General features: G+C 43.3%; 2 protein-coding genes across 3 annotated transcripts in view; both read right to left on the bottom strand.

Moving 5' to 3' along the window:
- Positions 1-9,183, bottom strand: LOC121607391 (fibroblast growth factor receptor substrate 2-like). The gene is made up of 7 exons (XM_041938140.1): positions 8,806-9,183; positions 6,208-6,296; positions 6,040-6,131; positions 5,164-5,350; positions 2,496-2,630; positions 1,743-1,906; positions 1-1,515 (listed from the first exon to the last, which is right to left on the bottom strand). Exons 3-7 carry the CDS (start codon positions 6,103-6,105, stop codon positions 460-462), a joined length of 1,608 nt encoding a protein of 535 aa, XP_041794074.1. The 5' UTR covers positions 6,106-6,131; positions 6,208-6,296; positions 8,806-9,183; the 3' UTR covers positions 1-459.
- A 163-nt stretch (positions 9,184-9,346) lies between these two features.
- LOC121607389 (receptor-type tyrosine-protein phosphatase beta-like) overlaps positions 9,347-13,166 on the bottom strand; it is a 34,625-nt gene continuing 30,805 nt past the window's right edge. For both annotated transcript variants that reach the window (XM_041938138.1, XM_041938139.1), the window contains 5 exons: positions 12,854-12,976; positions 12,134-12,297; positions 11,853-11,988; positions 11,348-11,468; positions 9,347-11,261 (listed from right to left, as the gene is read on the bottom strand). In XM_041938138.1, coding sequence (XP_041794072.1) covers positions 11,239-11,261; positions 11,348-11,468; positions 11,853-11,988; positions 12,134-12,297; positions 12,854-12,976 — 567 coding nt within the window. In that variant the 3' untranslated portion in view covers positions 9,347-11,238. The remainder of the gene's footprint in view (positions 11,262-11,347; positions 11,469-11,852; positions 11,989-12,133; positions 12,298-12,853; positions 12,977-13,166) is intronic.

Consider the following 13,166-nt stretch of genomic DNA (forward strand, 5'->3'; position numbering starts at 1 on the left):
TACAAATAAAAACAGACATTTATTGTGCCAGAATCTACTGTACATATTCAGAAACATAATGTAGTGTACCATGTCGTCCTTAGATACTGAATTACAGCAGCATGTAGTGAATCATATAAAAAAGGCTAAATGGAATGCTTTGTTCAGTAATACTGATTTGTACCATATAAGGAGGAGGAATGCGGCCCAGTCTTATTAACATCAACCCGACGCTCTGCAGAGTGAGTCATCATCAGAGGTATTACATCACCATGGGAATAAACTGCTATATGGCAAGTACCGAGGTTCATTTGTGATGGTCTACCTGAACAGGTGACCACACAGGAAGTCATTATCTCATGTAAGACTTGGTCAGGTGGAGTCTGTCGCTGCATCTCCGTGTGGGAATATAAAGAAGCTCCGTCCGAGCGCCGTGTTAACGAACAGCACGAAGGGTTAACAGGAAGTAGAAGGTGCGTGTCACACAGTGCTTTTGGTGGGCAGCTCCGTGCTGTTGTGTCGCGTCTTGCGTGACGTGCCGTCGTCTCGCGGCCGGGCCTTCTGCAGGTTGGACATGGCGGCGGTGCGCTCGATGTCGATGAGGGCGTACAGCTCGGTGCGGCGGGTGGGGGTGGTCGGGGGCAGCGGAGAGGTGGGGGTTCGGGGCGTGTGGGGGTTGCTGCCGTCTGAAGCGCCCTTGTTGCCGCTGCTATTGTCCATCTCCACCTCGATGTAGTTGAGGGTTTTGGGCGGCTCCGAGTGGCCCGACAGTGGCGGCCGGCGGAAGTCGAAGTTGAAGATGGTGGGTCCCTCTGTGCGGCGCCGAGCCGTGTCGGGCCGGTGGGCGCTGAGCGGCGCCGTCACGTTCTCCGTGTTGACGTAGTTGTGTGAGGACTCGAGGGCGGCGGACAGAGGGTGGGAGTACGAGTGGTGCAGCAAGCCGTGGTGGGGCTGGTGGTTGTAGCCATTGAGCGATGGCGTCTTCAGGCCACCGCAGCCGTTCTCCTCCTCTTCTGAGCTCGGCTTCCTCGCCTCCCACACTGGCGGCAGCGCCGGCAGGTTCTCGTAGTCCAGCAGGGCGGTGCGCCGCTGGGCCGAGTTGTTGACATTCTGCAGGTCGGGCGTGAGGGGGGGTGGGCGGTGGCGGCGAGGAGCTGTGGAGGGATTAGAGGAGGAAGAGGAGGAGCCGTTGGAGAGTAAAGGGGCCGGCTCAGCCTCGGCGGGGGCCTCTGTGTGGCCGTTAGTCTCTCGGGGCTCCTCGGCCTCCTTTGCCTCCTGCTGCTTCTTCTCCTTCTCCATCAGCTGCCTCTGAACGGGGGTGGGGCCCAGCACGAAGCGAACCCCTTGAGGCTCCAGCAGCACCTGGGGCTCTGGCTGGGCAGGCGGGGCCAGCGGCTCGGCGCGGACCCTCGGAGGAGGTGGGGGGGTCGGAGGACACTGAGACTGGGGAGAGGTGGGACTCTCCAGAGGGGTGGTGACAGTCAGTGGACTGGGCTGGTCCTCCAAGAGCCCTGTGGTGTTCACGTAGGTGTGAACCTGCACAGAGGAAACCACAGCAGGTGTTATTACATCACTCTGACATCAGACAGTACAGGAAGTTTGTAATTTGATCTGAAAATCTGCATTTTGATCTGTTATTGACGGAGGAGGGACTGAAGTCAACTTGAAATATTTACTTCCCGTCAGTTCCGACCAAATATTTTCTGTGTGAAACATCGAAAACGATCAGTGTTAACATCAGGAACAGGAAGTGAGTCTCTTACCGCCTCATCAGCCACCAGCAGAGGATGTGTGGACTCTTCTCCCACAGAGGGCAGGCGGGTGCTGGCCACAGACGGGTGACGGGTGGAGGGGTGAGATGGAGCCTCACCCACAGACGGGATCCTGGTCACACCGTTAGGAACCGTGGGCACCGAGTAACCCAGAGCTAGAACACACAGATAAGAAGTTCAAAGAAGATTCATTCATCCTCTATTCTCCGGTTTAATCTGTTTTATCTTTCTGTTTTATCTTTCTACACGAGTCTTTGGATGTTTCTTTGTGTTTATTTGACTAAACACCTTCTCGGTTAATACAGAGACAAATAAAACATCGTGTTGTATCATTAACTCCCTCCAATGAACATCATGTGCTTCCCCCTTGTTAATATGTCCATTTTATTTGCTACAAGATGTTTGATGAGAGGTATCAGCCGTCAACACCACGTCTGAGCATTTCCACCATGGACAGCAGTCGACCAATGACGGTCTCACAAACACAGATTCCTGTGTTTGATGGGTCGAAGCTGCAGGTGGAGGGCTGGGTGGAGATAGAGGTGGAGAGTACTCAGATGGTTAAGTGTTGGGCTCTATGTAAGTCAATGTAAGGCATGTTAGTTTTTAACAGTGAGGGTGAGGTGCAGGCTTGGTTTTAAGGTTTAGGTTTAGGTTTAATGAGGGTCCTCACAAAGATAAAACTACCAGTGTGTGTGTGTGTGTGTTTTTATGTGTGTGTGTGCATGTGAGCTCTGTGTTTACCTGCAGGAGTGTGTGCTGCCTGGTGGTTTGGCTCCAGCACCGCCTCCTCCACCACACTGATGCTGTGGCTGTGCATCACCTCCTGCAGCATGTTGAAGATCTCTTCAGCTCGAGAACATTTGAAGGCAAAAATACCTGAAAACACAAAGAAATAACTTTCAAGAGCCAGAAACTCAAAATCTGTCAAAACGGCTGAAACCTCCTGCCTGAGAACCACTGAACGGTGTCTGAACAGTCCTTCAGGTATCAGTATCAAACTACGTGACAGGACGCTGGTTATCAGAGGTGGTCGGTGCTGCTCCTCGTCCTGATCCATAGTGAGCAGACGATCATTTCAACTGTCTCATTCATTAAAAACTAAGATTTTTGAGTTCTTCTGGTGTTACTGGATCTTCATGTATTTGTATAAATTAGAAGAGCCAGCCGGCTGGAGGCTCTCTGGTGCCCCCCCCCCCCCCAGGCTGGAGGCTCTCTGGCTGCATCACTTTAGACACGCCTCCCTAAAATTCAGCAATATTATTTAATAATTTAATAGATTTTCAACTGCCGGTTGTTATTTACTGAGTGAGGATCACAATGTGTTTTTTCATATATATTTCTCATGTATGAAGAGGGACGGTGAAATGGTTTTGGATGATCCCTTCACAAACACAGGTTCTCTGCAGCGGGTCGTGGTTGTATGTGTTTTGGCTGGGACTCGTGGGGTCTGTGAACCTGTTGGATGACACCTCGACCGGTGGTCCGTTAAGTGCAAACAAAAAGGTCCGCCGTATTGCCGATGATGTATTTGAGCTCTCTTACCTGCCAAGATAAGCCGGTGATGTTTGTGAACACGACTGTTGTTTAAACTGATTGCACCATTTGAACAGCAGCCTTTGTCGACAGGGAAAAAATCCTCAGACCGCCTTAAAAATGATGCATTTTTGTGAGATGACGGGCAACTTTACTAACTTTTTGAAATGCTGCATACAACAAATTTTTTATAATGTGTGTTTGGTTGTAAATTTGGCAAACCTATTATGACTTTCTTTGTGTCTGCGTGTTGCGGCACCACGGTGGATAAGACCGTACTGATTTCCTGTGTGTGGACACTGTCGCACTAATGAAAACGATCATGTTCCAGGACTTCTTAATGATGATCGCGCTGGTATGGCAGACAGAGATCTCAGCCTATAGCTCTCACATGCTTTAACAACATTTACTATCATCTCCTCTTAGTGTTGTTTTTGTTATTTCCTGCCTTGTTTTAATGCTGTCATTGTTACAGTGCCCCATCATTGTATTAACCCTTTGTGTTCTATGCTTGAAGGGCTACGTAAATAAAATGAATGAATAATAACAGCAAATAAGTTATTAATAATAATTTATAACCTGAATCCCTTCTTTCTTATGAATGATATGAACCGCAGCTGTCTGAACACCAATAGCACAGTAACCTACAGCTTTGCCAATTGATAAATCAAGACTGATATCTAAATGAATGTAATGTATTATTAACAGCCACTAACTCTTATCAGTTCATCACAACATAAATTAGCCCCACTGAGTGCAGTTTTTCAACGAGGCCAACGAGACCTTTAACAACAGAACCAAACAGGCGACCAGTTTAACTTCAGACTACCATCAAAACACGTATCTTCATCTTCCTCGACATCTGAACTGGGAACACAGCTAAAAAACGACTATTCAGAAGTCAAACAGATGCTGAAAAACGGACTCATGCTTTTACATCAAGCTGAAAATGTGTTCCCCAGTTATGTGTTGAATAACGGCCAGAAAAGTGTTTCTGAAGACCATGATGATGTCACAGTGAAGCCGACCTTTAACCTAAAAAGGCATAAAAATTAAGTGTTTATCACTAAAAACAGACATAAATTAACAACGTTACTGAAACAAAAGTTTCTGTGCATCTTTACAGCCTGTTTTTAATTTTTGTTCTGTTCTTCTGGTGATGTGACTCTGCTGTTTACCGCCAAACAAACACACGAAGAAGACCAACGCGTGTTTAGATGAAGACCTTACGTTATCTCTCAGCATCTTCTGTTTTTAAACAATGTGCACATGAAACCAGAGGCTGCTACTGGAAAGTGAAGTACTCTGACCGAGCCACGCAGCGGAGCATGAGTCACCGGCCGCGTTTCCATCTATTTATCAAGTGAAGTTGAAGCGAACATTTGAAACAGAAAAAAGTCAATTGACCGCGTTTCCATCAACTGGTTTGGTAAAATAAACTAGACTTCATGAAGCGTAGTTTCATCAGAAGTTGGCGGTCGAAACTATGTAACGCGTGTAATAAACAATAGAGGAAGTAAAGGTCGCAAACTGGAAACAAAACCAGTTGTTTGCCAACTGCCAGTAAACCTCAAAGAAGAAGAAAACACAAAACCAGTCACCTTGACCATCAACGAGAGAAACACAGAGAGAAGACGTCTCCTCTTCCTCCTCGAGTGCAAACAGCTCATCTGTCATTGTCACTTAAATGTTGGCTAGTTCAGAACTGATTCAGAAAGGAGTTTCCATCTCCCACAGACCACATTAACTCTTTTTCAAAATCCACCTCAAACGAACACAAAAACTATTTTTACGTTCGCTCATTAATTCAACGCACATTCAAATACGGTCATGATGAAACATTTTAACCGTGTTGTTCAGGTGTTCTGGAGATTACCTTGTCCCGTCTGGCAGCGCCGGCCGCTCTCAAACGAGAACAGGTTGGAGTCGTAACCATAGCGCCGCAGGCACAGGTAAGGCCACCTGACATCGTCACGCCGATGGGTGTGGAGGACAAGCTCGGCATCGGTCAGCTCCATCACACCTGAGCCCAACTCGTTCCCATCGTCGTCCACGTTGATCACCTGGACAGGTAGACACAACACACACAGTCAGAGGGAGACACACACACACACACACACACACACCTACATCTTCAGCTCTGGATGCGATGTACAACAGATTGACAGTTATATTTGTATTTTTTAGATCATATTTATTTCTGTGTATGAAGGAAACCGTGCATGCCCGTTTATTCAGTTGTGTCTGTTTTACTTTGCATCTGTGTGTTCTGTTCTGTCTCTGTGTGTGTTCTGATGTGTGTGTGTTCTGTTGTGTGTTCTGTTGTGACTAAATCATTATTCGATTAATCAACAGAGTGAGCAGCAGATTAGTTATAATGAAAGTAATTGTTGCTGCAGCTCTACTTCACTGATTGCTCTTTCTTGTTAATTAGTCAGAGTTGTTCTTTTACAGCTGAGTACAAACAGCTCCACCCTAAAATAAAATGCAGCCCAGTCAGTGATTAAAGTCGGGACGGAGGCGTCGGGGTCACGTGTGATTCCTGAACGACTCTCTGCTCGCAGACACGAGCATCGACCAAACCAAAGACAGAACGTCGGGGCGAATTTCTTCGAGAGGAAGGCGAACACTTTCGGAAAGTGAGAAACGAGCAGAGTTTGTGAAAGCTCCCAACCGTCATCAGTGAATAATCCAGGGTGTGGGCCGACAGACTGCGAGGGCGCTGTCGAGGCAGGCCGAGGCAGGAACTCACCTTGAATTTGCTTTGATGATTATCTGGAATTGACTCTTTCTCTGGACAGCTTAAACAGCTACCCATGGCTTCTTCAGAGCACCATCTGATGTCTGGAAAACAAGAAACACGTATGTTGACTGAGAGCAGCAGGAACAAGGTTAAAGTTCAGAGTGAAGGTGTCCTCACCTAGATCCTGCCTCCAGTAGCCCTGGTTCCATCCTCAGAGCCTGACAGACTCTCATGCTTTAACTGGTGTGTAAACATGAACAGCAGCTCTGCAGACACACAACATGACAGCAGTGGTAACATGGCGATGATGTGTCAAGTCTTCAAATAGCACTCAGAAACTTCATGGTTGTTTTTGTAATTATTTGTGGTATTTCTGATACGTAAATTTCCCTTGAGTTCCAAACCTCTCACACTGTAAGGTATTGTTTTTGGCTGATGTTTCTTATTAATGGTACTTTGTGTAAGTATATTGTAATTGTTGGATCTGACCTGCTCCACATATAAATAAAACTGAGTTGAACTGAATGGTTTTAAAATAATTAGCGCATGTTGTCCCGTCAGTCCTCAGGAAGCTAACTTCCTCATGTTGGCTGTGATGGAAATAAAGTTAAAGTTTTCAGATGTCTAATCCAACTCAACTAACAGTCCAAAACAAAAAAGGTACTTAGTTTATAATAATAAAAGAGGAAAAAAATGATTAAGATAAAAAGAAAAGATTAAACAATTATCAAAATAGTTATTGATTAATTTCCCATACATTACCTGACTACTACTTGATTATCATTGCAGGTTGATGTTGGAATTGCATTTGTAAAGGATTTCTTGGTGGTCAGTACGGACAGAAGGAACAATTCCAGTGACCAAACGAGCGTTGTTTAAAAACAGACTTGAGCCGATATGAACCTTTAATGATTTAAAACAACTTCTCAGCCTGAAACGCTCCTGTATTTCTGCCCATGTGCTAATACGGTTATGAACAGCTCTGAAACTAACAAATAATTTACGAATATGCAGATTTTTCTTTTCCATTATCTCGTTACATCTATTCATCGTCTGTCTGTTCAAACACGTACATGATTATTTCTTTATCGTTACTTCCAAAACCCAAAAACATTTAATTACCTACTGGATAAATCTCATGTTAGAAAATTTTGAACAATCAAATGTTTTGCATTTGTTGCCTGAAACACTACCGACATGATTAATCAATTATCGACGTACTTAACGATTCATTTTTGGTCGACCAACTGTCTGATTCATTGACTAATTGTTTTGGATTCTGAGTAAACTGCACAGAGCAGACAAGAACTGCTGAACAATTAGCTAATCAACAGAAAAATTATTTATCAAAAATGTTAATCATAAATTAATGGTTTATGTCATTACTTAAGTAAAAATGCCAAATATCCACTATAGTCAACTCCTCAAATGTGAGAATTTGCCATTTCCTTGTCACAAATGACAGACAAATATTAATTACAGCCACAGGCAAGATACATTTCATTTTAACTGATGAGCTGACTGCAGGGCTGCAACTTTTTTTAAATCAATTAACCTGTTGCTTATAGATTTGATACAATCAATCAATTAGGTGATCAAAACAGAATGAATGAGCGAAAACAACACATCAACTGTTTCTCCTCAGTTTTAAATCACAGTAAACTGAATCTCTTTGGGTTTTGGACATTTGAAGACATCACCCTGAACTCTGAGGGACTGATGGACATTTATCACTTTCCGGATGTCCAATAGATAAGAAAAAAAAAAAACAACTGATAGGCAAAATAATCATCAAATTATTCAATCATTAAAATAATTGTTAATCACAGAGGTAATTATTTTTTCAATTAACTATTCAGTCTAAAGTCTAAACTGACATCTTCAAATGTCTCGTCAGTCCAAAACCCCAAAAAGGCTAATTTTACTGAGAGAAAACAGAGAAGAACAGGACATCGCAGAGACTGACACCAGTTAGTGTTTGTGTTGGTTCTTAAGTTCATGAATTTCCTTTTCAATCAATAACAATTTAAGTTCTCAATGAAAAAAAAAAGTTAGTTACTCTAGTTGTTAGTTACCAACCTAATTTCTGTGGGGACTTCGGACTAAATGAGTTACCATGAGAGCTCATTACTTTGAGCTCTGGTAACTTGGCACATGTGTCATTATTGTTCATGTACACTAGACAAAATAACTTAGAAAGTTACACTCGATAATGACAATAATCATTAGTTACAGGCCTGCTGAAAATACCTTGTGAATTCCGCAACATCAAGTTTAATTAAGTGTGAGAAGCACACAATGGGACAGTGTTTTAAATCCAGTCAAATTAATTTTCACTTTCTATTAAAGCTCCACACAGACTGTGCGTGCTGAGAGCTCTCTGTTAACCGTGTTTGGGTGTTTACAGCAGAGCAGCCCTGACTCAAACAAACACATCAGACACAACGAGCAGCTGCTGGACTAACGCTAACTAACTTAGTCAAGTTCTACAAGTTTGTACAACTTCGCTTTAGCCGCAGCTAAAGCAGCAGAATAAGTTACTAATTAGCCGGAGCGAGCTTCATTCTCTAACTATGGTATGATGATAGTGTAATGGCAGCTAGTTAGCACAAAGCTAAGCTGACCTATCTGCTGGTTGAATAAGCTAACACAGATTTCAGCTACCTAATTAGCTCCCAGGCTACAGTTAGCGTTCCGAGAACACACCAACGCATTCCGCTCGCTAGCCATTCTCTAAATGTGAATACACCAGTCATTTCAAGAAGCCATACTTACGAGGCACAGATAGTGTGTTGAATTACAGCGTCCAAACTTTCCGGACATTCACTCAGTGGTGAAGCAGCTCGTATTTGTCCCGAAACGACGCTGGCCAGTAAACCAACAAGCCAGCTAGCGTTAGCTCGCTGCTACACCAGCAGATCCTCCATCTTTCCTCTGCGCTGCTAGAGCGCCAAAAAAACAATCACAACTTCTTTCAAATGTGTCTATCGCTCGTGTTTGCGCTCATGAAAAAATGAAAAACGGTTTAAATCCATCGATAGTCCTTCGTGGTTCACTGTGGGATACGAGGGTCCGTCCGAACGCACTTTTTTTTCGCCGAAGACCAAGTTTGCTGTGGTCGGACCGTCTTTCTGCTGCTAGCCTGTTGGGCTAAATCACTGCAACTTGGCTAAACTTCCGAGAGTTCCAGGCATCAGCAGTCTCCAATGTGGTGAAGCCCCGCAGCAGTGCGCATGCGCGGGTCGTGTGGTTTGGGATAGCCGGGGCCTCTCCCAGCAGAGACATAATGAATGACTAACAGAAAGTCATCTGAAAATACATAATTACTTGTTTTATTCAAACACCCACAAATATGCGTCATCGCATGTCCCATACACAGTGTAATTTATATCAAACCAGAGAATAAACTGCTACACAGCGACGTGAGTCTGTTTGTAATGAAACATTCCTTCACTGTGAGTTTACAGTCGTGTTGGAGCAGGTAAGCATCGATAATGGATGAATAATCACACATTTCTACATCTTCTCTGGTGTTTAATTAACTGCTCTCACATACACTATGTTCTTACAAAATAAAGTACAGTTAATGTTGTGGTAAAAAAATACAGAGCACGCATTTAACATGATATCTGTCATACATTTATGATTTCACTGATACAAGAACCTGCCATGGCTGCACAGCACTACAACATGAATGCACCTTCATGACCGTTAACGAAAACATATTCTTATTACGAGTGACAGAGTTCTACATGAACATTTTTAGTTTGTCCTGTTTGACCTTGTTTTGTCAGTCAAACCTGATCAAAACACAGTGTTGAAGTGTTGAACTCTGAATAAATAAAACCTACAGATGATCCAAACTTGAGCTGCGATTCTTGCTCATTGTATATCATCATGAATATTTACTGTTTTGGACAAATATTCAAGATTTGAAACTACGTTTTCAGGGGCTTTATCCCTTTTATCTGTTGTGAAACATTAGGATCTGACTGTGTTGTGAGAGAACATGCACATAAATAACAGATACTACTTTACTCTGGATCTGTTTGCTTCACTTTGCAGTAACAATTTGCAGGTTGACCACACTGTAATGTGTAATTTCTACATGGAACTCAATTTTCAAACTCACATTTTTTGCCCCACTCACCTAGTTTCAGGCTCGTTTACTCATTAAAACCTCTTTAAACAGAGTCTTCTGACTGTCCAGCTGCTAACATCTACATATGAGAACAGAAGCCTTGATAAAATGCTGATGAGCTCATCAGTCTCCTTCAGTTGTGACAGTGTGCTCACAACAGTAAGCTTAATGGGCAGCAGAGAGGGTTTGGAGGACTTCTTGTCCTTCTTTTTGCTTTCAGCTTACACTAAGTAAATTCCACCTTGTCTTATTGCTGGATGGTTGTTGTTGCTGTATGCAGCCTCAAAATAAGCCTGCCACATGGCCCAGGGCTTCGGTCTGAGATAAAGCCTGCAGACACTACTCAGGGGTTATTTCTGATACTCAGGGCATCATAATGAGTAAACCTCGAAGCAGGGTGGCCTTGGTTGGAAGCCTGAAAACACTACTCAGGAACACTCCTGAGACAAAGCCTGAAGACACTACTCAGGGCATCGCCTTGGTAGAAACCTGCAGACACCATACTAGCTGTACTATAGTATCACTAGCTATATTATCATACAGTATTAGTCAATTTTACGGTACATTAATAAACATTTGAAAGTGTTCTGATAGCTGCATACACTGTAAATGTTCTAATTTATTAAATGTTTGTATACTGATTATTAAGCAAACGGCCAATAAGTGTCCCTTCATAACAAGCGTCTGGCTCTGGGGCCCCTGACTCAGTAATCCATCCATTCATAACGAATCACTGCTGATGAAGCTGCTACTCAGCTGTGTGTTGACAACATGTCATCATCATCATCATCATCCTCATCATCATACAGTGTTTAGAGAAGCATGTGATAGACTTTGCATATACTATAAAACACAAAGACATAATTTAAAAAGCAGCTGTTAGAAATATTAAATATAAACACATAGAATGAAGTATATGTACATTAATCCAGTATCTTACATAAATAATCATAAAGTTTTCTTTGTTTGGAAACAGCTGATGTTTAAAACATAAACATTAGTATAGAAATATAATTGCCCTGTTTCCCTGTAGTGCTCAACATATGGCTCAGTGGTCAATACAATCTTTATCGTCTGGTGCACAGCGTCTCTGTGGAGGAAGGATCAATACATTTGATTATCAGTGATTTCTACTGTCTCTACGTCAGCTGCAGGTGTAGTTTGACGATCACTCACGTCTTTGGCAGGTGTAGTTCACATTTTCGTAGACGGGACAGAGGAGGTACTCCTGTTCACTGCGGAGCTTCCTGGCTCTCAAAACATCCCGAACACACTGATGGAGGTACGCATACTGACACTGTGGAGGGAGGAGAAGCTACGTCACATCATCACTCAGGAGAGAAGCTACGTCACATCATCACTCAGGAGAGAAGCTACGTCACATTATCACTCAGGAGAGAAACTACGTCACATCATTGCTGAGGAGAAAAACTATGTCACTTTGACATTGAGGAGAGAAACTACGTCACATCATTGCTGAGGAGAAAAACTACATGACTTTGACACTGAGGAGAAAAACTATGTCACTTTGACACTGAGGAGAGAAACTACGTCACATCATTGCTGAGGAGAAAAACTACGTGACTTTGACACTGAGGAGAGAAACTACGTCACATTGACACCGAGGAGAAAAACTAAGTCACTTTGACTCTGAGGAGAGAAACTACGTCACTGAGGCTACCTCAGTCTGCACCATGTGTGATCGGTGGAGTCGCAGGTCAAAGACGGAGCCATAGATATCCAGCGTGTCCTTGGTGTCCAGCTGCTGCAGCACTCGATCCAGAACAATGAAGGTCCCTGTACGGCCCACTCCAGCACTGACACACACACCAAACTCCAGTTAAAAAAAACTGAATTTAACTGAATACTAATAATGAAAAGGGTTGTCTCACGAGAGACCAAGACCACTAAATACCATAATAAAGTGGCCGTACATGTAGACGCTCACTCTGTGTTATGTACCTGCAGTGGACCACGGTGGGTCCAGATCCAGGACTCCTGTTGACGTAGTCCCGGACGGTCCGGACAAACTGGATGAGGGACTGAGTGGTCTCCGGGACTCCGTGATCCGGCCACACCGTGTAGTGAAACTGACGAACCAGTCGAGTGAAGCTCAGCTGCTCCTCCTGACGCACAAACGTATGAATCAATATGAAACATGAGAAGCGTGAGTGATGGAGGGACATTTTCACACAGAGGTCCAAACCAAAGGACACGTGATGATGTGACTGAAGAAGACTCTGGTGAGACAGATCACTTATTCTAAGGAAGCATGAGATTCATTTTCAGAGCACGCGTCAGAGACGTGAAGCTGCTTCATGTATCAGACGGAGGACAAATAGCAGAAAGCTGATTCATTTATATCATATTTTTTAGATTAAACATCATACAAGATTAAACTAATAGAAAGTTTTCTTGTATTTTGCTGGTAAATATTTCTATGTGTATATTTGTTAAACACATATATTCCGTTTTCCATGACATTATTTTTGTGAAACCATTACTGTGTGTAAAAGATGTCTGTTTGTTCTGCTTCAATAAGATCTTAATCATAAATGAATAAGTGAAATGACTAAAACACCAAAAGCCAACACATAACAGGAAGTTAAAGTAGATCCATTAATAAGTCTAATGATAAATGTATTAATATAATAATGAGTGAAAGGTGAGTAGGTGACGTACGCTGCAGATGTTGAACTCTCGTATGGTCCACTCAGGCAGAACTGACTCCGACAACATCTGGACGATCAGGTCTCCGTAGTACAGAGGATCCTGATCGAAGGGCCAGTAGTGGTCACACTTCACCTGGACACAGGGAGGAAGAGGAGAACAGGAACATCTATCTGGCTGTGTGTTTAAAGGTAGAACCACTGCTGTGATGGTCCTTTTTAAAGTCAAATCACAAACGCTCACTGACACAAGCTGCTGCTCTGAAAAACTAAATGAAGAGATGATTTTTCCACATTAACCTTAAGAACATGTCATGACCCGTGCC

The sequence above is a fragment of the Chelmon rostratus genome, chromosome 6 (genome assembly GCF_017976325.1).
Source record: "Chelmon rostratus isolate fCheRos1 chromosome 6, fCheRos1.pri, whole genome shotgun sequence".
In the NCBI taxonomy this organism is placed as follows: domain Eukaryota; kingdom Metazoa; phylum Chordata; class Actinopteri; order Chaetodontiformes; family Chaetodontidae; genus Chelmon; species Chelmon rostratus.

Bases quoted from the DNA above. Each gene is read 5' to 3' on its own strand.
- LOC121607391 (XM_041938140.1), bottom strand. From the start codon at position 6,105: ATGGGTAGCTGTTTAAGCTGTCCAGAGAAAGAGTCAATTCCAGATAAT. The intron at 1,907-2,495 runs GTAAACACAGAG...TGTGTGTTCTAG, and splicing joins GGCAGCACACACTCCTGCAG to CTCTGGGTTACTCGGTGCCC. The intron at 1,516-1,742 runs GTAAGAGACTCA...TCCTCTGTGCAG, and splicing joins TGCTGGTGGCTGATGAGGCG to GTTCACACCTACGTGAACAC.